Below are 27,498 nucleotides of genomic sequence, written 5' to 3'. Positions count from 1 at the left end.
ATATGATCCCCCTCCTCTCCAACCAATATGCATACATACTATGTTATCGGTAATCACTGTTTACCAACAGATGTATAGCTCATAGTTTGCACAGTTTAATCAAAAAAGGCGCTGATGCGAAAACTACGGTCTATGCGTTTCCTAGATTTTCGTGGCTGTTGTTTGTTCGACATCTGTCATTATTGTGGAATGGGCAAAAAAATTCATACACAAAAAGTTTTTAAGTAAACCATATAAACTCGAATATCTTTAATTTAGAGTATAATTCAACGAGTTAGATTCTTGTGCTTGAGTTATTTATTAAAGCATCTAGAGTTATATCCAGATAGATTGTTATAACATTACAGTAAGCATGTGGGAAGCTGGATTATGCACTGTCATAATTCCCACAGTGTCAACAATGATAATTTATATGTTGACAGTTAATCTTATGAGATATTTGATGAGGGATCCTCATATATCTATAAGAGATGCATCTAAAAATCATAATTGGACTACTATCATCAGACATGATAAGGTAATTGTTCCTAGTTTGTTTATTACTTGACTCATTTGTTTACAACTCAAATTCTGATCTATTTATTCACATATCTATGTTTATTTCTCATTAAGGTAGTATGCAATAAATTGAACATTTTTAAGGAAAACTAATTTTTTTATTGATTACATTACAAATAAACACACATACATTTTTTTTACATTCAGTGTATATCAATGAGTTTTACAGAATTTTTTTTCTAGTTAACGTAATGTCATTGTATTTCTTGTGTTAAAAAATAGTTTTTACAGAAAATTTAATATATTCCATTAACGAATCAATTTTTTTATTTACAGTCATATTATTGCAGTATCTGTGAATCACTTCTATTGAATATGGCAGGTGTATTGTGTGATTCTTGTGGTGTATGTGTAGATACTGGATGCATTAAATCTGCTGATAAACAATTGAAATGTAAAGCAATAACATTGAATACTGATGGACCAATGAAGCATCACTGGATTAAGGGTACCAGTTTATTTTTTTTATTGTATGTAAATCGTAAATGATTCAAGTAAATATTTATATTTACACTTTTATGTTAACACTTATTGCGTTCATGAATTAAAATTATATACATTTCAGGAAATTTACCCATCGCTGCCATGTGTGATGTTTGTGATGAAGAATGTGATGCTGAACCTGGACTCAATGACTGGTTTTGTTGCTGGTGTCAAAGATGTACCCATGAACTTTGTAAATCTAAATTAAATGAAGTAAGTTATCACAAAAAAAGAAATATGATTCGAGAGTTATATAAATAATTTTAAAGGAAATAAAATTGTTTATAATATTAATATAAATAATACAGGTAATTATAATTGCAGATCTGTGACTTTGGAAAGTTTAAGCTGATGATTATACCACCTGGAAGTTTAGAAGTTGTGAATAGACGCAGTACTGTGCGTAAGAGATTACAGCTTCGATCAATTATACCTCCTGTTTGGGATGAGTGGAAACCTCTTATAGTAGTAGGTTGGTATTACATGGAGAAATAAACTTAGTATTGATGGAAATTTTTATATCATATTCTTACATTTTATTCAATTTTTCGTTTTCAAGATTCTGAACTATTTTTGATTTTATTTGATCCTTATGTAAATTGGTTAATGTATTCTGTGATAAATATTTTATCAGCAGAAAGATAAATTAGATAGGTATATTATTTCAATATTCCAAAGTTAGAATATTAATATTTTATATCATCTGAAAAAAGATGAATAAACAAGCCAATAATATAGTAACAATTTAATCAATAAAAGGTAAATTATTCGGCATTTGTAGTAATACAGCATCACTTGATTTAATCAATCAGTATGAACTATTATAGTTCATCGATAAAATATTAAAATACATTTTATGAATTGAAGTTAAGTTACGTTATTTTCATGAACCGTTCAATTGATTTAAATCTTGCTTTATTTAGTTTATTTTATTATTCATTAATAATTATTTTTAAAATAACTTTTAAATTGTATTGATAATGAAGAGTGATCTGATCTACTTCTAAATTTAATCTTTTACTTTCAGCTAACAAGAAGTCAGGCAATAATGATGGTGCTATCGTGCTTTCAATGTTTCGTCGATTATTAAATCCGGCTCAAGTTGTAGATCTGTCTGAACGTGATCCTGTTGCTGCTCTAGAATGGTGTCGGTTGTTGGGTGACAAGCCTTGTAGTATTTTAGTTGCTGGAGGTGATGGAACTGTAGCTTGGTTATTGAACTCGATTCATAAACTTCACTTGAAGGTTGGAATCAATTACTTTTGACTCATTTGTTATTGAACATTCAAAATAAATAAGAGGAATATTGCTACCATAAAATATCCAAAATTTATTACAATTAATCCATTCGTTTTTAAAAATAGCCAGTGCCAGCTGTCGCAATTTTGCCTTTAGGCACGGGCAATGATTTATCCCGCGTTTTAGGCTGGGGTAAAGAATATAATGCGGATGTGGATCCTACTAGGATTTTGTATCAAATTCAAAAGGCTCATTCAGTCAAACTGGACAGGTGAATAATACTTTTTATCTCTAATTTTTTTTATTCCATCTTTTTCTATTCAAATTATCATTTATTATCCAACAAAACAATTATTTAGATGGACAGTCACTTCAGCATATGACGGGCGAGGTCTGGGGTTTAGGGGCTCACAGGAGCGAAAGTTTATGTACAATTATATGGGTGTAGGTGTTGATGCTCAGGTAGCTTTAAATTTTCATCGGACAAGAGAAAGCGGCTTCTATTTATTCAACCGTAGAATATTTAACAAGGTAAATACAATAGAATGATAAAAATAGACATCTCTTTAGCTAAGATAAAATTTCCTCTCCGGACTAGCTAATTTAAAAGTTATTTGATAATTTGATGTGTACTATAAAATCCTTATTTGTGTGTTTTTGGTTTAGTTACTTTAAATTATTATTATTTTTTAAATTACATGTTACTAAGAGTAATAAAATAATGGTGAATATCACTGTTTCAGATATTATACTTATGTTTTGGAACTCAGCAAGTGGTAGAACGAGAGTGTAAAGACCTGGATAAACGCATAGAAGTTTACTTAGATGGAAAACGAGCTGAATTACCCTCATCAGAGGGTGTAGTTATTTTGAACATTCCGTGCTGGGGTGCTGGAGTCAAGCTTTGGGAATTAGGACTTCAAGGTAAGCGAAAATTGTTTATAAAATATTTTATCATTGTAATTTGTTCAAATACACATCGTTGGAATTGAAATAAAAATAAATATTAATTTTGTTGTGGGAGATAGTTGATATGACGTTTTTTTCCAATTTCTCTAGTTTTTTGGCAATTTTTACGCATGAAAAATTCATATGTATTTTCTAAAATCTAAATGTTCGTGAAACAATTTTGTTGGTTTAAAAAATATTCTGGTCAATGGTTATTTCGAGCAATAAAAAATAATAGATAACAATCTAAAGCTTTTTTCTCTAAAGGGGAATTTATTAGTTGATCTGGTAATTTATTGTTTCACTCCTAGCAACAAAAACTAATAACTTTTATTGTAAATTTCTATTGTTTAAAAAATAGAAAAAATTTTCATTATTTGAATTCCTGAAAAATTACGATATTGATAATTTAAATAATTTCCTCCAATGAATTCTTGCATAATATTATTTTAATCAATTTGAGGTAAAAATATAAAAGTACGTTCAGATGTTAAAGATAGCAAGTAATTATTTGCCAAAGAATCAAATGTTCAAGTCAAATGCGACACATGGCAGTTTCTCATCTCTCCAACAAAAGTATCAAATCTGCAAAATTTTACATTTTCTGAGTCAGCTTTTTGTCCGATCATTCCGCTGATTTGTCACTAATCGATTTTCTTAAGAAAGTAATATTCATGAGCATTGCTTCAAATGAGATTCTTCAACTTAAAGAACCTGTAAATATATTAAACCATTATTTGAACAGAAACTATTCAATTACTCACAAAACGATGATTTGTAATGAATCTTTCGTAATATATTTTAAAAGCCTTACTAATTTAATGGTATACTTTACATGAAACACAACCGTAGCATTTTACGTAGGGTATTATTAAAATAATTATAACAATAACTATATTTTACATTGTTCAATGATATTGTATATCATTATAATGTATACAATAATTGAAGAATTCACGACAGGTAATGACGGTGTCGGTTTTCAAAGTATAAACGATGGTAAACTGGAAGTCTGTGCATTGTATTCATCATTCCACATAGCTCAGTTGCAAGTTGGACTATCGCAACCCCATCGTTTAGGCCAAGCCAAAACAGTCAAGGTAATGAAATAAAATGTAAATTACTGTGATAAATAATTTATGTATTATTAAGATTTAATTGTAACCCATCAAATTTATCCACCACATACATAATTCATAAATTTATTATCAACAGATAAAATTATTAGACTCTTGCGCAGTACAAATCGATGGTGAACCTTGGTATCAAAGTCCCTGTGAGTTTACCATAACTCACTGCAATCAAGCATCAATGTTGATGTCGACGCATCAATAATTATTTTCGAATTTCTAAAATCAGTACAATCCATTACATCTTTTGTTTATTGATTAATAACAGCGGTAATACGATTTAGTTATTTATTAATAAAAATATACAAATCTAGTCCTTATTATACAAATCTACATTCAAAAATACTTCATTATTTTTACAGTATTTTATTTTAATTTTAAATAGTTAAGTGTTTGTTATAAAATTTATGGTTAAGAATGAAATATTTTTATCCGACTCAGATATATCAATCTAAAAATTATAAATAAACAACCAAGTAAATGAAATTTATTATTATAAAAATTTACAAAGACTTTTGTGATAAATTATTACATATGCTATTCTAGAGCACTATAGAATATTATATCTATGAGAACATTCTATATTTATCATTCCTTTTTCTTAGTATGAATTATTGTAAGAAACCAACTTAGTATTACTTTTAACATAATAATGGATAATATATGTTATTTTTATCTCAATAAAAAATTAATTTTATAATTTAATATAAGTTACATCATTTATTTGTACTCTTTACATAACTACAATAGGATCCTAAATGCGTGAGTTTCTTGTATTTTTATGATTCAACACACATATGAGACCGTATAGTTTAGAAAAAATTGAGCTAATTTGTAAATGAATAATAACTATACAAGAAAATCAAATTTTTTATATTAATGAAGAATATAAAATAGGAAGAAAGTATTTGTTCAAAGAAAACAAATATGAATTTCATTAACTTTAACTAAACAAAAGTAAAAAATTGATGATATAAAACATTTTTAGTGACATTTTACAAATGGAACCGATGCAATATTTATCATAACTCAGCAGTGATAAAAAATATTTAAATCCAAGTAGACTTTTATTCGAATGTATAAGGTGTAAGATTGATTAATCATCAAATATAAATAACATAATAATTTGTCTTATCATCAGCAAAAAATATTGGACAAAAATTAATGGTGAGTTGATTAGTTTGAACAAAGAAAGGTAAAAAATAAATGATGAGAATTTTTTGTAAGTGACGTTTGACAATTTTTGCAAATGGACTTTTTATGATTTATTTATGATAATTGAACTCAAGTACAAATCTCGTGTGCATCTAGATATGTCCTGAGGATATCCTTTGACGCGTTTATACATATGATGTGTCACATGGGAATGTCTTCTTGTTTGCTCTCGCTCCATTTGCGCAATCGATTGGTGCTTCCATACTCACGATTCAACCCCCGTGCTATGCTGACTGTCGTGTACACCAACGATTATTAATCGACGGATTATCAATGCCACATCTCTCTTCGCTGATTGACTGTCTGTACACGTATGGTGTACAAGTTTTCATGACGAATCAAAGAGACACCAAACGAGAGAGGGGAAGGAAGAGAAGAGCAGAACATAACATAATCAAAATGAACTCGTGAATAATTTAAAAGCTTTCCTTTCGAAAATTAAAACCAAATTGATCGCATTTAAAACGTAGAATTCTTCCTAGTTGGGGTGGACCACAATAAAAAACTGTTATTTTTCCCTTCTTCTTGTCTTGAAGCTGTTTAAACACTTTGTCCCAGTTTGGCCTTCCGGCGTTTGTTCTTGTCTTCAGACCTGTTATCAAATCTCTCTTTTCCTGAGTAAACAAAAAAAAATTATTAATTTTTTAAAACTATAAAACAGCCAAAGATATATATTTTTTCAAGAAACAACATTGTTTTGTTGAAAGAAAAAGTGTTTCACAAAAGACTTTTTAAATTGGAACTATCAATAGAAATTGGTGGATTTTAAGATTTAAGTTTCAGTAACAGTTTAGAAAATTTTTGGAATAAAATTCTCTTTTTCTTTAAGTTCTTAACATGCTATTGTCATCTAGTACAATCAGTGAAATAGAACAAAGCAAGCTTTATTTACTTAGTGTACGTGCTAAAAAAATATCCATTTAGTGAATGCATGTTTTGTTAATCCCTTTTTTAATAATTACTTGAAAGAGTATTTTAGAAGTATTCCAAAAATTTTGAATAGACTTCTTTTTTCTGTAAAATTTTTCTTCCGTTTAAAAATCGTTCTTTCTGTTAGGAAAAAGAAAAAACAATTACCTTTTCATGAAGAAGATCCATAGCAAGCTGAAGTCCCACAGCTTTCATATCATTCTTCTGGAGTGCACTTGTGATATACATATGCATCTCAAGGAATCTCTCCATTGTGGTACCAAGCTCAGCTTGTTCCATCTCTAATTGTGACAAAAGATTAACAAACCATTCGAATGACTGTTGATCTCGGTTGATCCAGAAAAAATCAACCTTTCGCAAGTTCATGACTGTAATGGGTATGTCACTTGCCCACTGAAATTGACAATTTGGACAAGTGTGTCGTGCCTTCCAATATCTATGCATTATTGATTGCAAGATTGACGCGAAAGGTGTGACTCCAATTCCGGTGGCGATTAAGACAGCGTGTTGTGCTTGAAAGATGTGACTGGATGGTGCTCCATATGGACCATCTAGAAATATCTAGAACATGGAAAAATATTCAATGGAAAAAACTTGTCGATGATACAAATCATTCTTATTCTTATAATATTAGTGCATCACTGATCATTTCATTGAATCAATTTATTGGCAATGTTTAATAGATTTTTAATATCACTGGTATCGAGTATAAATATAACTTATTGAGGGAATTTTTGCTCTAATTGAATTAAAGTCTTTATAATATAAAATTGAATAAAGATTGAATGATTACATTGGATTTAAAATTAATTTTTAAGGTATTCGAAAAGTACCTCAAGTGGTTTTCCGATAGGATAGTTTATTGGAGCATGAGTAGATGATTGATTTTCTATAAATGAATTATTATTTTTTTGTTCAATTGGTGTAATTTTATTTTCTACTCTTCCTTCCTCAGCTGCAATAGTAGCTAGGGTTGTAGATAGTACAATTTGTCTAGCTTCATTTTGTTGAGCTGAAATTAGAAAAAATCAATAAATGCAAAAAATATCAATGAATAGAAATTCTATAATCAACATTTTTTAATCAATATTTTTTGAATAGTTAAAAAAAAAAACGAATATGTTATTATTCATAATAAAATAAAATTCTAATCCAAAAAATCGATTTATAAAATCTCATTTTTCTTTGATTTCAACAAAATAATCTCGTTATAGACAATTTTCACAAATATTAAAAAGAAAATTGAGCTTTGTATGCCCACATACATGATAGGGTCAATTTTTTTTTTATTTTACCATAATTCTTTTATAAGACAGTTTTATTATTATCGCATTCATTCTGCAGGTACAAGATTTGTGCATTGAGATATTATTTTTTGAACGTATTTTTAGATAGTCGACAGAATTTATTGTTTATTTAACGAAACATAATAAACATTTTTTTATCAAGAATTTCTTTCACCTTTGATATAAAATTTTTTTTATTAAGTTATTGTCACAAAAATCTTTTAATGAAAAACGAAGAGACATACGAATGTATAAATGGAAATATTTTGAAAAACGTCTAAAAAAAAAGTTGAAATTGCTAAAAGCGACATTATTGATATTTGTAGCTCTAAATAGAAGATATACAAAGAAGATTGAAAAAAACATCATAATCACATCTGTCTATTCGTCATTCTATTTGTCAATTTTATTTTTTTACATAAGAACGATTGAAAAACATTGAATGTACTTTTAGTACATTTATGTCTATATTTCATGGTTTTTCTCTATGTCAGTGATAAAATAATCAAGTTAAAAATAATTATTTGAAGCTACTGAAGGGAAATTGTTTGTTAGAATAGAAACAGCTTCCATTTATGTGCATTTTTATAACTTATTAAAATACAAATTCATATAAGATTAAGACCTTAATTATTAATAATAAATGATCTTACTTGAAATAAATTATTCTCAGCGGAAACAGGTAATAGATTTTAAGTATTGAAAATGTGTGTGGTCATGAAAAAATATTTACAATCAATTCATGTATTTAGGCTGCATTATATGCTATTTTTCTATGTGTATAAAAAAAACATGCGTGTATTCATTGAATAAAATTAAATGGTGATAAGAAAAGAGAATTTTATGAGATAAGCTACATTTATACAGTAGACTTCACCATCTACAGAACACAGAGTTATCAAAAATTTATTTTCCAGAAACTCGAGGAAGAATAATTAATAATTTAGATGTTAGACGTTGAGATGTTGAATGCATAGATAAATTGAAATGCAAAGAAATTATTAATATTCTATTTTGCTTTCTATTCTGTCTCGCCTTTCTCGATACATAACGCAATAATTTACACTTGACAAGTTGTCAGCTGTAAACGAATTACTATATAATTATTTAGCCAAGGGAATTATCAACATTGGAAATTGCTAATTAACTAGTTAATTCTGAAAATGACGCAAAGTACTGACAATGATAAACATGAGTTTGATTATTTAGTTAAATATTATCTAAATAGTTGAATGTAGCCTTACCTGACGTATCAGTGGGGATTTCGCGTTTACAATCCTCCAGACTCGGTGTCTTAAAAGCTATAATAGTAGGTTTTGTTCTCATATATCTAAAACTCTGTGCAAGTGATTTGTTCTGCGGGCTGAGGTAAGCTAAACCTAGAGACTTGTGTCGGGCTCGTCGAATTTTAGTTTTATCAAAGCTTCTCTCTGACTCGGATCTCATGTAATCTCTTAGTCTGCAATGATAAAAAAAACCCATTATGTAAGCATCCTAATTTACTATCTTTGAATAAACAAAGAAAATTTTTTTCCATTTTTAACTCTCATAGTTTTGTTTATTTTTTTACGGTTTATCATTAAGCTTTTCACCAGGTCATTCACATTTACCAATTATCAAATTTCCAATAATCTTCTGTTAGTCGGCTTACACTAAATGAATGATGTTTGGATTTTTTTAATAGAAAGAGCTTACTGTGAATCTATTTCTTTGGTAATGTACATCAATGAGAAATTTTTCAAACTTTACAGTAATTTTTTCAAATTAAATTTTTAATCAACGTAGTTACCCATCATTGAATAATGTAATTGGTAAAAATATTTTTCAAATAAAAAATATAAAAATTTAATATTAAAATTTAAAAATTATACATATAGCAATCGAGAAAGTATACAAAAAAATATTATGATTTTAAATAATCTATGTTATTTAAAGAGATAATAACTCTATACGATTATTTACTTGTTCGATAGTAATTATCAGTGAGAAACATATTTCTCTGAAGTATGAAATAATATTGAATGCAGCTTTCGAATAAATATGACCTCAACGAGATAGACAGCCAGGATTTTTTGATTGATTCCTTTTATTTTTATCCCGAAATTTTCTATGAGCTGCTTACAAAAGAGATCTACAATATGTAATCAATGAAATTGAATATTCTACAATATTTTAAACTAAAAAAATGTACAATAGTGGCATCGTTATGGAATTTACCAATTTCTTTGGTTTGCGTATACGAGAGGATCATTCCAATCATGGCAATATGAAATTTGATATTACTCATACTTAGTTTTAAATTTTAATTTTAAAATAGACCTTGTTACAAATATACAACTGAATGAAACTGGCCGGGCGCCCGTAATTGAGCTAAAGTTTTAATGAGGTTTGGTCAGGTTGCTTGATTTAATCAACGTTTGTTTATTTAAACTCACGCCATCAGTCGTTCTCTCTTCTTGCGCTTAGTCTGCATGTCCGGCATTGAAAATGACTTTTCAAGCGGTATTTTACTGTTAAGAAGTAGCTGTCTCAGCTTTCTGTCTTGTAGAGATCGACCCAATTCACATCCATTTGAATCTGCAATTGTCGAGTATTGGATATGTACAATTCTTTCGTAAAACCTCTCCATCGATAAAATTATATTTAATATAATGTTGTCAAAGTTTCAAAGTTACGATAGATATTTGCTATGGAATGATATCATCGTGTGTAAAGTGATTTCAATTTTCCTTCTTACTTTCTGGAGTTGAAAGAAAAGTCGTGGGTGTATTGGTACTTGGACTGGACGTTGTCTTGTCACTGTCTGGAATGAAACGAGGGTTATCCAAGCCCCGAGAATCCTCGAGAGAATCGTTTGATATCTTTTTCTCTATTGTTATAGACGTTGATTTTGGCATTCTAAAATTTCAGAAAAAAATTACTCTACAGTAAAACGTCTTTTTCATTTAGTAAATAAACTTAATAAAAATCCAATAATTTTTATAGTCAACAAACTGTAGGAAATTATAGAAAGATTTTATTTTAATTTTAAACTTTTCCAGTAGATCCAGAATTGAAGCTGGATATATTTTTTTTTAAAATATACAGCTTAAATAAATGATAATAAAATCTAGAGCAATATTATTTTTTATAGATAAAATAATAAGGAATATTTTATGAAAATTATGATAAAGAGTTGATTATTCAACAGAGATTTAATATTAAATAGAACTTATTTTAAATTAAAACTAAAAAATTTTTATAGAAATATCATTATAGAAAATGAATATTTTATATTTATATGTTTTTCATATCTTTTAAAGTATGTTTGTGTTTCAATGCATGCATTAAAAGTAATGTGAAATGTAAAAAAGTATAAAAATAATAAAATTACTGACGAAAGTGTATTCTGCATTTGTGATTCACATCCCTTTACGATTATTACGTCGCCTTGTTCAAGTTTTTCCTGTTCCTTCTCGAAGTATGCATACAAACTATTGGTCCATTCTCCAACAGCTCTGATATGCAGCCACATATATTCTGAAACACAAAGATGTTAAATATTTTAGAACACCGGCGTATTGAGTTTTCTAAAACAAGAATCGGATGCATATGGTTCTATCGCGGAATATTAAGAGAAAACATAAATAAAAATATTATCGAATCTTTAGAAGTAGAGATGCTAGATACAATAATAATCAAAGTTATTTCACTAATGTGCACAAGTTTATTTCGTTTATCAACTCAATAAAACCAATATCTTTTAAAGCTGCTTTGTTAGAAAATAAAAAATTAATTGAATTGAAAACAATTACTTCTTTTATTTCTTCATCTCTTTTGATGATTAATATTTTTTTTTTTAATGTCAAAATAAAATATAATTGTTATGTTCCTTATATATTTTTATTTTTACTCAAGTAATTTATAACTTTATCGTTGGATTATCACTAATTTGAAAGCATGCTTGTTTATTTTTTATTTATTTACAAAAGTTGGTAAAACAATATTTGTTATCGACAATCTTTTTTGTTTGATGACACCACAGGTATTCTTTATTGATTGTAAATATATTTTGAAAGTTAATCAGTACAACGAGTTATAATTAGCAATCGATGAGTTTGAAGTAGGAAACAATAATTAATTTATCGTACATATAGTAAATAAATAAAATGTACTAATAAACCTATTTTTTATGAGTGCTATAAATTCTGGTAACAAACATTGTTAACTCGAACTTTTTGACTCTTTTTTAATTATTCACAATCAAGTTTTGTCAACAGCTGTAAATAATTGCTCTCAGATTAAAAAGGTCAGTGATTTGGAGTTTATTTCAGGAAAAGTATTAAAGCAATTTAATCAATAAATCCTATTTTTATGACAACCATAAAATTTGGATTTTCATAAGTATTATTAGTTTAAAGATGTTAATTTATTTCGTGTTTGTTTAAAATAAAAAAATTATCATTGTTGACAATTAATCGATATTCAATGAAAGAGATTATTCCAATCTGTAAATGCAATTTATTTTTCCATTTGTTTATAATGAAAATTCATTGTTGGAGAATAATTACATAGAGATTAAAAACATGTAATTCACATTTTTCTAAGTTTTATTTTTATCAATTAATGAATTCAAAAAAAAAAAACTCCAATTTTTAATATAACGTACTTTAATAAAATATAATCTTTAGAAATAAAACTGAAAATCATTGAAAATCACTGCTGCATATTTTTAGAGAGTAAAATAAAATTTTAAACTTGTTCTTTGTAAATGAATTTAATAATACAAATTTTTAATAAATGAATGATAGTTTTAAATTAAAAATGGAGCAGCTTTGAATATAATAGAAAAAAGTTGGCCAACAAATTTATTTTTTATGATGTTTATAAACTCTGTATTCTAACAAGCATTGTTAAGTCTGACTTTTTTAATTCGTTGCACAAGAACTTCTCGATTTTCTTTCAGCGTCAGAAAAAGAAATCTTAACACCTGCCGGCTGCTTGAGGATGTACGTTTTCAATCCGCTCGGGGTAAAAGTTCGGCATCTCTTTCCACTGGAGAAGTTGGGAGTTGTAAGGAGGGAACTTTTAAAGTGGCATCGCAAGGGCTTTGTGCCCGAGATCCACAAGGGTAGAGAACGACGCGGATGAAGTAGAAGATAGAAAAAAGTAGAAAAGGAAAATAAAAGGATGAAAAACAGAGAAAACTTACCCTCTTGCTCTGGTGCACTGCTGATAGTAAATGGATGCCACTCGTACTTTGCAATAACTGGTATATTGACAAAAACGTAGTCACCAGGTCGGAAATCTAAATGTTCAGGTCGTTTAATTACCAGGTGAGTCACTCGAGATGGTAGAAGGAGACCAGAACTTATGTACGTTTTCCCACGCTGTGACCGGAGCCACATCAAACGTCGTACCCGTTCGATGATGTAAATTGTACCGGGTAAGACAAACCATTTCCAGAAATTTGGTCCGTGGAATATCATTAGAATCCAGAAGGGAATATACAGCAAATGAGACCAGTAGAATATCTATTCAAATAATATTTCATTGCTTTAATTAAAATAGAATTCTATAATGAATTGTTATGATGCCTTTTTTACAGTAATTACTCTTTCATTCTAATTGTTTCCTCATTTAATTGATTTTCAAATTTTGATTCCATTCTTGTCGTCAATAGGTGGACATATTGTAATTAACTGTGGCAATAAATTTTTCATTGCACGTTTAAAAATTTAATCAGAATATTTGTCTTTCTATTGCATTCTAATTGATGAATAAATATATTTACCGAATAATTTATCAATTAATTTTGATAAACATAAATCTTAATTAATTATCTATAACTAATGAGCACAATTTTGTTAAATCTTCTTTCTCAGCATTTTAAAATTTCTGAAAGAATTTACTAAAGTTTCTCGGTAACTAATGAGTTCAGAGAATTGTTTGAAGGTTATTTAAAACCATTAAAAGCAAAGTAAAAAATTACTATAAAAAATTTAATATGTACAAAATGATGACCAAAATCTTAGCATTGTCTGCATATTTTCTTTCATAAAAGTCAGCAGTGCATTTAACATTATAAGATATAATTACTGTTTAAAAATATTGCTCTCCATGAAAGGAGCCTGATTCACTATGAATAAAAGTTTAATTGCCATGGCAATTAATTATGACAGAATAATCTCTCCTACTGGTGGTCAATCTGTTATTGATGATTTCAGCTTTTGATTAGTCTCTGATTCTATAAACGACAATATAGATTTCTGCGGCTATAGGCTTTAATATCAATATTATCAGAACAGTATAATAAGTGGTTATTATCACTACTAAAAGTTATTGGTGTTCTAGTTTTAGAATTATAATAGATAATAGAATAAAAATTGACTGATTAATGCTTGACTTAAAATTCAAATACATAAATTTAGTTGTTTTAGAACTAAAAAGCTATCTTTAAATTTGAATCACATGAGATGCAACTTGGTAATTTCAATTATTTGATTGGATATAATAATAGATGAGATGTAAATTACATTAGCTATAGTAATCCTTTCCTCCGTATACTCTTATCAATTACTGGTTTGCTGTTGCTATTGGTGATAATCCTAATGTTCATCATGACTATTGATATTCCAACTGTTAGAAGTACATAATTAGAATGAGATGTTGATTACCTCAAAACATCCTCCGCGTCGAACAAAGGGCATTGAACACGTAGCCATAACAAACAGAATGATGATCAAGGCAACACCCGTTGGGTTAGCTCCACCACTCACAAGACCAAAGAGTTTTGGTTTACTAGTCAAAAGCCACTCTGACATGGTATAGTGTGAGCTGTTTAATACTTCATCGTTGATCACGACCATACCTAGTGGTAAATGAGAACAGAAGTATAAATTGTACATTATTCTCTTTGGTTTCATCTCACGTAAAATAATCAGGATGTTTTACCAAAGTTCAAGAGATGCGCAATCGTATGGACGAGTGATAGAATACCAATCGTCACTCCAACCACTTTGTGTAAGTAGATGTGATGGTCCAGAGGTAAAATTGAATTAAATCCGTGCGTTCGCAGAAAAGTTATGCACTGACGAAGCATCAGAATGAGGATAAATGTGCAATCGAAATTTAAACATTGTCCTGAAATCATTTTTTTTTATTCATTTTTATCTAACTTTAGATGCTTTTATGGTAATAAGAAATTTATACGGTCATAGCTAAAATTATCTCAATTATTTCAGACACTCTTATATAAAGCTGCCAATACAAAATATTTACGGAATTTCCGAGATATTTTCAGAGCTAAAAAATCTGTAGGTGATCAAAGTGTTGTTTATATATACACATGGCTTTAAGTAATCAATAATTTGCTTCAAAGAAGAATTTATTGGAAATTTCATGTATTTATCCTTTAAAAAATTTTGCCAATTTGTCGAAATATAAAATAACTCTAAATCATTTTAAAGACAAGATGATTTTCAATTAAAAAATTTACCGACAAAAACTAATTAAGGTGAACAAGACTGAACGTTGTTTAATTTCTTTTAAAAAGATTTATCTTACCACATGCTCGAGCCACAATTGTAAATCCATTAGCATGCCGATATTGATAAATTCTTGTGACAAACAGAAGAAAGTTGATAAAGATGAAGCCCAAAAAGAAAGTAATGAACACATAATTATTTTTTAAATATGGTTTCGTCAATTGATATGGTCTAAGTGAACTCAGGAATCCTAGAGGAGATCGTGGAGATTGTTCAGGCTTGGCAGGTACTAACCATCGATCTATACTGAAAGAAAATTCATTTTATTCACACCGCGTTCTGTGTCTCCTACTGTTCTATGTTCCAGTTAATACACATATATCTTTGTTTAATATGTTTCAACTTTACTGAATTGAATTACGCATATAAATTATGGAAAAATTATGGTAATCCGATTGTGCAGATTAGAATTGTGATCCACGATTAAATGTGTAATCCAGATGGGAAAGTCAAGCGTATCAAATGATATTCTCTTTCCAATAATAAAGTTTTCATATTGTAGGAAATTAATCGATAATAGTGAGACACAAATTATTGTATCAACTTACCTGATTGATAGATTCTCCAAGAGACCTTCATGTTTCTCCAGTTGCTTCTTCAAGGCTTCAAATGTTATAGCTCCTCTATTTTCTTGATCAGCTTCTTCACACAAAGCAAGAGTCAAATCTTCAATCTGTTCATCACTAAATTTCATTCCATTTTCCTCCATGCAGGCTCTCATCACATGTTCCAACTCTCGATATTGAATCAGTCCATCGCCTTTTTCAAATAAAATTTTATAGACATACATTACTTTGGTAGTATACAGTCATAGCCAAAATTAGTTGTACAACTTTAAGCACTCGCATTAAGTGAATGGCTCATCTTAAAAACTTTTCCCACGAGAGTTTAGAAATGTTAAAAGTATGATCTCCAATTGGCATTATTTCCTTCAGTTTGTGAGTGTGTCTTTTATGATTGCAGCCAACTTATTCAAGCCATTTACAATTTCCTAAACCTTTCTTTTTTTTACCAACTTTTTGTTTCATAAAAAATTATCATTCGAAGCAGAAGTGAATTATATTCTTTTTAACTCACTAAATGTGCTCAGAGAATAAGATTGATTATTACTAATTGTTTGTTTGAAACACAAAAAAAATTATTAAAAGTTCATATCAATTGAACAAAAAATATATATATGCTTCAATAATTGTAAATGGAATATTTTTATATTCCAGTTAAATAATTATTAACAAAAAATTTTTATGTAGAAAATATTTGTCAATTTTACCAACAATCAAATTTATTGTGCAGAAAAATGCTTTTTTTAAATATTTAATTTATTGTATTGAAAGAATGCTTTTAGAACCTTTTTTTAAAAAAAAAAACAAACATTACTGAAATAGATTGTTTTTAATCCTATGTTATGCAATTGAAATATTCATTAATATGATGTAAAAACTAGAACCAGAAAAATTTAATGGATGATTTCATCAAACACACAGGTAGAAGTTTTTTTTGAAACTTTTTCCAATCCAATATAAGCAAGTGAAATTTATCTATTTCAAATCCATTGATTACTCATTCATAAATGATTTTATCGGTTTTTAATTTTTAAAAAAAAATCATTTCAATTAGGCATATATTAAATAATAATAAATATTTTTTTATTTCATGTAGATACTTCTATCAGTGTATCAGACAGAATATCACATTTTTCAACAAAAAATCAAATTGAAATATTTTTGAGTTGCACTGTATCTCTTTGGTAATATCATTCCGACGATAAATAAATAAATAAATAAATAGACAGCACACTGCTAAATCTCACCATCTATATCGTAGACCTTGAAGAGAAATCGAATCTTGTCGTTTGGAGTTTTCCCAGCGAATTGATGCATCGCGTCAAGAAACTCTTGGAGAGATATTGTACCCGAGTTGTCCTTGTCAAATATCTGGAATACTCTCTCCGTGAAGAAAGGCTGTAACGTGGATAAAAATGTGCCAGGCTTTATTCAAGATTGTTGTTTTCCTGAAGCGAGGGCAAAGCGTGCCTTTAAGATAAGCGAAAATTTACTGCCTCACGTTCTTCGATATAACGATTTTCTTGAATTCCTCCCGACGTATTTCTCGTTCATTTCCAACTGTCTGCTTGAAGATCTTCTCCAGCCATTCCAAACTACTTTTATCGAATCCTGCTGGTGATCTTTGATATCATATCAACACATCACCAAAGCCCAATTCAAGAAAAAAATTCATAAACATATAAAAATGTGTTAAAAAGAAAATAAGAAAATAAAAGATATTTTTTTTTCATACCGTGGATTACTTATTGCTACTAAAAACTCCATTATTTGTGATGGTGAAATGTAGCCTGTATTTTCTTGGTCGATTAATCGAAATAACTTGTCGATAACCTGAAAATACCAATTTAATATTAAATTTTTTCAATGACTATTCATATTTTTAATTGAAATTTTATTTTTATCAATTTTTGTATGTGTGAATATACTCACCCCTTTGGCGAAAATAATTTTTTTAAAAGCAATTAAATCCACTGGCTCATCTTCACACAGTACATAAGCAACACTTTCTATCTGGTCAATGAAGTCTGTTTGTTTGTCACTTCTGGTGAGTAAACCGAAAGTGAAAAAAAAAAAAATAAAAAGATGTGGGAAGAGGTAGAATGGATTTTTGACGTGATAGTCGCACGAATGTACGTGACGACGATAAATCCGCACACTTGGTGGAATGAACAGACAAGATAGGAAGAGAGACAGAGGGATATAAAATGGTGTAAAATTTTCATGGCCAAAAAAAAAAAAAAAAAGTACTCACGTCAGTCGGGCTTTGAGGAATTCAATCCAGTCATCTTGTTTGAGCAGACCATCCCTGTCTTGATCAAAGAGTATAAACAATTTTCCCAGGAGTACCTAAAAGTTGATACGTAAAGCAGTTGGCTTTGAGTTGTGAATCATCGCTGCTCTAGATCCTCCAACTCTGACATGCGTTGGTACGAACTGCTTCGTACGATTTACGACACGGACAGATTCTTGGAAAAGTTACTACATTCCTTGTGAAGACGTTTTGCGTTACTAAATCATTCATAAAATTTTTTCTTGTGGAATTTATTGGCTTCTTTCATTTCATTTCCATCTTTCCATACAATACACATACGATGTATTTTTAAAGAACATACACGCCTTTTTACAACATGGCTTTCCATATTGATTTATCGGATTCTACGGATTTATTTGGATGAATTATACAACAGTAATGGAAATTTATTCCAGTCCTAAACAATTATTAAAAGGTAAACATTTGAAAAGTGTTGCTAATCAAATTTGAAAACAGATAAAAAGTAATAATGGAATTTTTTTGTGTTTGGAGGTTTGGTTTTTGTGAGAAGTTTGGAATATAATAAGGAATACAATTATTAAGTATTCTTGTTTGTATTGTGATTCGAAGTAGCAAAACTTTATTGGAAAGCAGTGAAATAAAAGAAACTATTTAAAAAAGATCAAACTTTTGATGGTGATTCTAAACTATATCTTGATAAAAGTTTTATGAAAATTTTTGAAATGAAAAAGGATTATTTTAAACATGTATTCAGTTTGCATGAAAGTACGACCCGTAGTATATTTTAAATATCTATCATTTATACAAAATGTATTAACATGTGCTATGATGGATATATTCTCAACCCCATTCGTGCTTGTACCGTTGAATTAATCAGACTTGGGAATTGCATTTATTTGTAATGCATCAAAAGATGCTCTTTAAAATATATACAGTTTTTACGGATAATATTTTTTGAATATATATCCTTTCGTATGTGTTATTTTTACATTAAATAAAAAATATTTAGATTTGTTGTAATAAATAATCTGATGGAAAATTTTTTAGATAATATTAAAGTGGAACGTACGAAGTGATATTTATTATTACTGATGAAAATAGTTCAGTTGGAGAATATACTTTAATATTGGATTGATGTAATTAATATTGAAGGAGTTTTTTCGTAGTTTCGATGTTGATATATTAATCTTCCAATTACGTTAAGTACAAAATTTTGTTTTATTTAAAATTAATTTTTATTTTAGTTGAGTTCTAAATTCTGTGAAACTTAAAAGACTTCTAACATTTTTGAAGGAGAAATTTTAAAATGGTACTATTTTTACTGAAATTATCGGAAATAATTTATTAAGAAAGCATTTCAGAGCTCCAATTTTCACGTAATTAATTTTTTATCTTTAAAATAAAGTATCGTTGATTGTTTTACAACTAAATGATAAAGAGGAATATTTTATTTTAAATTTATTCTTTGAAAGTTTTTGTTAAAAAATTTTTATCTATATATATTTTTAGCTGAGTTATGAGCCTGTCAAAGACAAAAAGTTTCTTTTGACTTTGTATTTCTATAACTTTTGGAAAAATGATTGCAGAGAATATTTTTGAATGTCCGAAAAAAAAACAGAAAAAATTAAATCTGTGTGGACAAACTTTGAAGACCCCAAGGAAATACCTTGATGTCATTCGTTCTATTTTTTATACATATAAAAAATTATTTTCATGCTAACTAGAATAAAGACTACCATCAAAATTTTTTTTTTTTTAAATTTAAAGTCAAGAATCATCAGTAAATCAAAGCTTCCACAATTTCTCATTAAGAAAAAATAATTGATGTTAAACAAAAAATGCTCAATATTATTGATAAAAAATAATATGCTTTGACTCATAATACAATCAAGACCTTTGTTCTGTCGGTATTGTTTTTTTTTTTTATTAAAAAAAAATTAGATTGAATTCCTCGAGCCAGGTAGCGAAGATATTAATTAATATAAAAATGAATCAAATACTGAATTTATTTGCTTTTAAAAGAATTAATCAAATTTTTTTTTTTCATTTAGTTGACTAAAGTTATGAACAAAATTTGATAACATATTTACGAGTCTCTGATAAATTAAAAAAAAATATTCAGAAAACGGTTATGCACTTTTATAAGCCATTATTCTAAATTAAAAATTCGTGGTCACGATCTGTCTTCCGTACATTAAGATAACATTTCGCAATAATAAATACTGAAGTAAACAGTGTTGAAGCCGTATATTTACATCATGATCAATTGAGAAATGGGTCAATACCACGGTCGCATCCGTAAACCAATCTCTGCATTTGGTTTTCGCCCTTTCCCAAGAGCATACTATGCAAGTATAAACACACTCAGCCAACGTGAAATGTACATATAACTCGTACAAGTAACATATATATATATATAAATTTATACATAGACATATAAGTGATGGTATGAGTGATGTATATCCGATCCCATTCTTGAACGAAACTCGAGCAAACTTCGTAATCTTGATGACGGTTCAACGAGTGCCGCCAATTATCATCCGATTATCCAGAGTTCTACTTTCGCTTTGGCGAATATTTTTAACAAATACACCGAGTTAATGAGCAACGCTTTCATCATCCATAAAAATTGAAGGCGCAAAAATGAATATTTGTTTCAGTTTATTTATATTTTAATTCAAGTAATTTTATTATTTTCACACCATTTAATAACTGTTATCATGATAAATAGCATTCTTTTATTATGTACACTTTTGTATGTGCTAATTTCATCAAATCAAATGGCTCTCGGCATAACTTACTGCAGGCCATCGGTTTAATTATCTCCATCTCTGTTCTCCATTGATAGTATACATAGGTTTCTCGTAATGTGCGAGGAGCTCGAGGCGTCAAGGTCTCGCGCCGTAGGCGATCGAATGCCTTGATCAAACAAGAAAGCCCTGAATAGATCGACTACTCCTCGATTCGAATCGGCTATTACCTGATCACGTAATATACACAGAGACTAGTAATGCATTGAAGAAGAGAAGAACGTGTTGCGCGCACGATCTATCGATTATTATTTAACGAGACCTCGTCGATTGCCCGGGGGTGGCCGACAATTGCTTTCCCTTACCACTTAACTTTATCCTTACCTCCTTGCCAGCTGCAGCTTGCGTTCGTTATCTCGAACGTGCTTTTACACCCAAGATCTTTAATTGTCTTTCTTAATTCACATGAAAAAATTTTACTGTTTTTGTCAGACTTTCGATCAATTTACGAATATTCATGAATTCACCAACAGAACTGTTGGCAGAAAAATAAACTCACTGCTTTCGTTCTCTCTCAATCTGTTATTCAAAGGTTTCAGTGAAAGAGAGTTGATATAATCTGCAAGTGTATTCACTTTTTACTTTTTTTTATTGTGTTTTTTTTTTGTTCAAATGATTTTTTCTATCGATTCATGCAGAGTGAATTAAAGACAAATTATTTGACTGATTTTCAAAAGCTTGGAAGTTTGATTTTTAAAATAAATTCTTTTTTTTTGTGGGTTTTAGAAAAAATTTTATGAATTTTAATATTGCTTTTTTAAATCTCTAGTTTTAAATTTTACAGTTATCGAATAATTCCTAAAAGCATTATCAGCTTTTTTTAAATCTTTGATACTATCAGAACAAATTTTTTATTGTCGTTACTCAGAGAGTAAATTATAATTTATTATTTGGAATGAAGATTTAAATGTTAATAGTAAAGAAAAATTTTCATTCTAGTTATGTGACATAATCATTAATTCCACGTGAATATCCAAATAAATTATGTATATAAAATGAACAGCAAAGTTTGGTACATATATTTAAAAGATTATATTTCCAACATTTATGAATAACGTTTTAGAAGTCAGAATTTTACGTGCTACGAGCTTTTAAAGTCGTTAGTAATTTTAAGCAATAATTTAATTGCTGTATTTTACTTTTATTATAAAAGATTCAGTAATAAATTACCTCATCCTGAAAAAGCTTTCGAAAAGATTCTCTTCCATATTTCGGTGATCCTTCAAGTTTGAGGAAATCGGAGCACTCCTTTAAGGTGGTGCTTCTTTGTCTCTCAATAAGGCACTCCTCTTCCATTGAGCTCATGCACTCAGCACGAATCTCGTAACTTGCCATCGTAAAGTCTCTAGGTAAACGACGTACCACACAAATACACGGAAAAAATGAAAAAAAATAACAAACCAACACAAGGATTTTCCACTTTTTCAGGTCATTTAATCACTGCCAGAAAAGTGGAAAAATTTTTCGCTCTTACATTTACAAAAAAATTGGAAAAAAAAAATTGAAACTTAAGACAAATTGAAAGTTCAAGAGATGGAGTGATGAGCTTGGTGAGTTGAGCCGCGTGCAAACACACTCAGCGTACTCAATAAATCCGTGAGACAAATAAAAGGGTAAACAGATTCAAGTCAAACGGAAAAAAGACTAAGAACAGACACCTTCACTTGTGAATGAAATCAGCACCAGTATACTGAATTTCATTTATTCTGTTTTATTTCGTTAATTTATGCTTTTCCACTTTGCATTGTCAACTCCTGAACTCAGTTAATACAGGAAATTTCACTCGAATCGTCTCTCACTTTTAATCAATATTTGTTTATTTTTTTTTTTTCCTTTATACTAAACCTGTAGCCGGAGAAATTTCTTAGTATAAATCGAATCACGCAATTCATGAAAGGAGCACGTCACGAACAGACACCTTTTCAAGTCCTCGTCGCGAATATTGGAATGAAAATTTCGGAGTCTCGTTTGTACGTGTACGGCTTCGACTTCTTCTTCTCGTTACTACGATTGAGGGAGGTCTGATGTTGAGTCTAAGTAAGAGGCAGAGAGATGCTGCAGAAGAGATCGGTATTTTGAAGAATACAGAACGTGTGGGGGATATATGTATTTGTGTGTTCTCGTATAAAAACCTTTCACTTTTTGACAACTTTAAATCCACCTTTGCTTATATCTATATATTTCCTACTCTTTTATTTCCGACTAGAAATCAATTAAATATTTTTTTAGCTCAATGTCATTCGCCAATTAACCTTGTTCATTTACTTGTCTAAGTTATTTTAGATAATATTATTACTTTATTTTTTTTTAAACTCATTTATTTAATCAACTCTCAAGCCAAATGCTATTTAATAATTCAACTTCCAAATGTACAAATCTATCTCGTGATGTGTCCCAACGTGTTAATGGAATTTGAATCCTGTTTTAGTTTGAGAAAAATATATTGATGATTTTGAATTGTGATTTATATTATCTTCATTTTATTTATTTTTAATGGAAAATTGGGAAGCTTTACAAATTAATATTAATTAGAAGATTTTTGTATAGTTGAATTGATTTTTTTTTTCAAATTACAATTAATTCTCTGCAATAAAATTATAAATATTTTTTAATAATATAAAAAGGAATGTTTTTAATTAAATTTGGTTTAATTTACATTTTCGTTAAAAAAATTTTTGGAAGAAGATTGAATTGAACGTAATGTTTTATTTGGCGATAATTGATTTTAGAGAATATTTTTATAAAGTAAAAGCAATTAATCGTATAAAATATATATTTTAAAATAATGGACAATCGTTGTTTTTAATTTAAAAATTTTGTATTACATATTTAATCAATTTGAAAGTAAATCAAAATTAATGAATTATTAAAACTGATTTTTTGTTGAATGAAGCTTCAGAATTTAAAACATCAATAATTTATGAGTTTTTCGTATATGGCAATCATGAATGAAGTTATTGATACTCTGATTTCATTATTTACTTTTTGTTTTTTTCTTTCAATAAATGATATTCTGAAATAATTTAATATCTTTCTATATGCAATGCTCGTTTAATTAAAATAATTTATTTTGTAGTAAGTTAAGGATAATGGAATATAATATAACATTAATTAATATGAGTGTAATTAAAAATGGATCTAATTAAAAATAGATATTTTCTGCAGTAAATCAATATTTATTACTCGAACGTTTTCAATTATTCTATCAATAATTGATGAATATTTTTATTTATTGTTCATCATTTCTAAATAAGTGGCCATTTTTAGATATTAGTTTATTTAGATGTTAGATGAAAAATGTTCCTTACATTTATATTTGACGTAGATATTTTTATTTTTAATTTTAATGGAAGTAGTGAAAATGCTGGTGAAATATTCAGGATATTGAATTTTCCTTTGATAGAAGATAAATGTGAAATGCTATTTTTTGGTAGAATTAAAAGGAAAATTACATTTTATAGTGAAAATATGACGTATGAGAGAAAATTGGATACTTGATGATGCAAAGAGACAAAATATGAAAAAAATTTTAAAGTTTAGTATAAACGTTTTTAATCGCCTTTTCAAACGAGAGACAGGCATTTCTCATTTTTCAAGTTAATTAAGAATGAAGCAGTTTTTAAGAGATATTCGGTCGTTTTCTAACAGATATAGGGTAGTTAGTGGAGAGGAAGTTTGGTCTGGAATGAAGACGAAACTCACGGTGTGCTGCAAAAACAAAGTTTATTCGACCATAGAGGCGTTCCGGCGTAATAACGATGTCCCATAGCAATTTCACAGGAAACTGCTTTATTGCCAACTCGTAAATCGTGATACTTACAAGATGACCCGTAAAATCTCTTTTACTCGTTATCTCTAATGACGGAGAAGAGATTAATTAATCAGTACAGGACGTATAAAATATGATCATTTTTTTTCATCGTTTACTCTTTCAATTTTTATACTTCTTATCCTTTCTATCTTTAAATGCCTATTAATTAAAATGTTTCAACGACTTTTAACCTCTAATATCTTTCATCTTCTATTTAATAAATGCTAATTATTATTTTAATTGTTTTTACCAACCCAACATTTAGGATAACTTAATGAAAAAAGAAACAAACCATTTTATTATTCTGTTCATTTAAATGCCTGAAAAATTCAATTGTTTGACTTCTGACATACGTTTATGGGACTAAGTTTGGAACATTTCTGTTGTTGCGTTGTTCCGTTTGAGCAAATTTGAAATGTTTGTGAAACAATGGTAAACAAAATTATGACGCTCAAGTTATTTTATGAATTATTATTAAAATTACGAATAACATTGAATTTATTTTTTAAGCTGCATCTAACAAACATTAACAATAAAATTCTAAACTTACTCCAATAATAATTGTATACAATAGATAAAAGTGATATTAAAAACAACTTTTAATTCAAATTTATTGTAAGCTTCTATTGTGTTAATACAACTTGTATTAAAATATATATGTATAAAAAAAAAGCAGCAATAGAATATATAGTTCAAAAAACACTTGGGAATGGTTGATCTGATTTTGAATGAACACTGCACTCGAGAACTCAAGTGTGCTTTACGCTCTCATCCTCAAGTGCACTTTGTAATTCAAGCTTTATCTCAGTATTTTTCTTTTAATGTAATCCTACTATTTCTCATTGTTAATTGAAGGTTTTTGATATCCCAAAGAATCCCAGATAAAGTAAATATCTATCGAAAGTTCAATAAAATCAATTAACTATTTAATACAGATTTTACATATATATAAAAGTATATAAAAGGTCAATCAACGAAATTCAATCGACCGACACGCGGGTTATGTAGATAGGGGATCAACGAGAGATGATAAAATTCCGTCAGTAAATTGTGGAAAATTTGATTGTTTGATGTACATGTTTATTTGTCTGTCATTCGATAGAATATGGTTCTCGAAAAGGTTTTTTTCATCGTTATTACTTACAAACATATAGACATATAAATTTATATCAATTTATCGTTTACACACCTTTCAATATGTCACCCAATGAAATTATGACTTTTCTATTTTTCGTCTTATTATTCTCGATATTTCAGCAAAATTTTACTGAGTGTGCTTCATCATTTAACACTTATCAGTCTATTTTTTTTGTTTCAGTCAGATGAATATTTTTTAAATAATTTATAATTGACATTGTCAAAAATTTGATTGAACTTTATGCTTCAAACTCTTTGGAACATAAAAAAAAAAAAAATAGTTTTTGGAGTATCATTGATCCGAGTGTCTGTCATACAAGCTAATAAAAAACCTTGTGAAAATGGTTTAGTAAAAAAAAAAAAAAATAGAATGCATGATGGTTGAGGCTTTAGATTACAAATGAAAAATAATAGATACATTGTAGTTGATTGAAGGGTGATATTTGTTGGAAATTAATTAATAATAAAGAATAGATTAGAAACGGTATTGACTATCAGTAAATATTGATTCATGGTGACAGCCCTAAGTACGCATTTGCAAATCAGTGAAATTTAACGGTTGGGATTAGCTGAATTATCTTCTGATCGAATCACTGAGCTGTAGCCTAGGATTCAGTAAATGTTCTGGTTGATGGGACTGGTGAGAGCTGTTAAACAAATACTACTTTTCTTACATTACTTTTACTCATTAAAATATTCTACAAATTTACTCATCTCTAGGTAATTTATTCTGATAAATTCAATTAATAATTTAATTAACGGTCAAAAGAATGAAGTAAATAGAAAAAAAAACCCATTCAAGTTTGAGTTTAAAATCTATTTTATAGTGTTTGATACCCTTTAATAATATATTCGCATATATTTGATATTTTAAACCAGTCAAGCATTATAAAACATTTACAATCGATAAAATATGTCATAAAAATGATGTCAAGATAAGCTTGTCAACATTCTGATCAGTGAAAATTCCTGATTTATTTTTAGCGAATACTAGGTCATCCTTAAGACAAGAGGCCTTCTATATATAAAGTCACCATCACAATGTAAATAGATAACTCATGACATAAATATATAATTGTATTGTTTTTCCATTGAGTTGGAGATCAAGTAAAGAGTAGAAAATGATATGCACTCATCCGGAAATCGAATTCTAGACCTTTTGCTAAGTACGCGAATGTTCTTCCTATTGAACTATCAAGTACATCTATTCTTTGCTCTTTCAATCGCACCCGAACAACTCGATTAATCAATATTACATGTTCCTCGAATAGCAAAGCAGGCAAAGCTACTTATTTAAATGCACTTATATACAATGTCATTTAATTAAATAAATAATTCAAAAACTTTGTTTTATAGTATTATTAGGGGATATAAATTGTTATAAGGCTTTCTTTTAAAGTTTTTTACCTCAATTTGTCAAAGTTTTGATGAGACTTTTTCTTTCATTGATTCAAATGTTGAATCAAAAAGTTTCTCGTGCCAATGTGTTGTCATCCGCATGCTATTGATATCGTGCATTGTTTATCAGAAACGATCGTGAATTCCTTCGATGATTTATGACGACACGTTTGATTATATATAACTAAT

General features: G+C 28.6%; 2 protein-coding genes across 2 annotated transcripts; one reads left to right on the top strand and one right to left on the bottom strand.

Annotated features, from left to right (window-relative positions):
* Positions 1–103: 103 nt before the first annotated feature.
* Positions 104–4,822, top strand: Dgkepsilon (diacylglycerol kinase epsilon). Its single transcript, XM_035078040.1, has 10 exons — positions 104–517; positions 835–1,006; positions 1,124–1,254; positions 1,366–1,513; positions 2,069–2,286; positions 2,406–2,551; positions 2,640–2,811; positions 3,024–3,204; positions 4,192–4,328; positions 4,444–4,822. Exons 1-10 carry the CDS (start codon positions 353–355, stop codon positions 4,561–4,563), a joined length of 1,590 nt encoding a protein of 529 aa, XP_034933931.1. The 5' UTR covers positions 104–352; the 3' UTR covers positions 4,564–4,822.
* A 776-nt stretch (positions 4,823–5,598) lies between these two features.
* Positions 5,599–22,693, bottom strand: Nox (NADPH oxidase). The gene is made up of 18 exons (XM_035078168.1): positions 22,134–22,693; positions 18,133–18,227; positions 17,811–17,922; positions 17,614–17,711; positions 17,380–17,500; positions 17,126–17,276; positions 15,864–16,074; positions 15,335–15,561; positions 14,723–14,911; positions 14,446–14,639; positions 12,981–13,302; positions 11,167–11,308; positions 10,527–10,687; positions 10,225–10,366; positions 9,034–9,248; positions 7,337–7,515; positions 6,651–7,064; positions 5,599–6,187 (listed from the first exon to the last, which is right to left on the bottom strand). Exons 1-18 carry the CDS (start codon positions 22,296–22,298, stop codon positions 5,990–5,992), a joined length of 3,336 nt encoding a protein of 1,111 aa, XP_034934059.1. The 5' UTR covers positions 22,299–22,693; the 3' UTR covers positions 5,599–5,989.
* Positions 22,694–27,498: the final 4,805 nt, after the last annotated feature.

Source organism: Chelonus insularis, unplaced genomic scaffold (assembly GCF_013357705.1).
Source record: "Chelonus insularis isolate UGA/USDA-ARS -01 unplaced genomic scaffold, ASM1335770v1 contig_150_pilon, whole genome shotgun sequence".
Taxonomy (NCBI): Eukaryota; Metazoa; Arthropoda; class Insecta; order Hymenoptera; family Braconidae; genus Chelonus; species Chelonus insularis.
The sequence above is the reverse complement of the archived record's forward strand: the minus strand, read 5'-3'. Positions and strand labels throughout refer to the sequence as shown.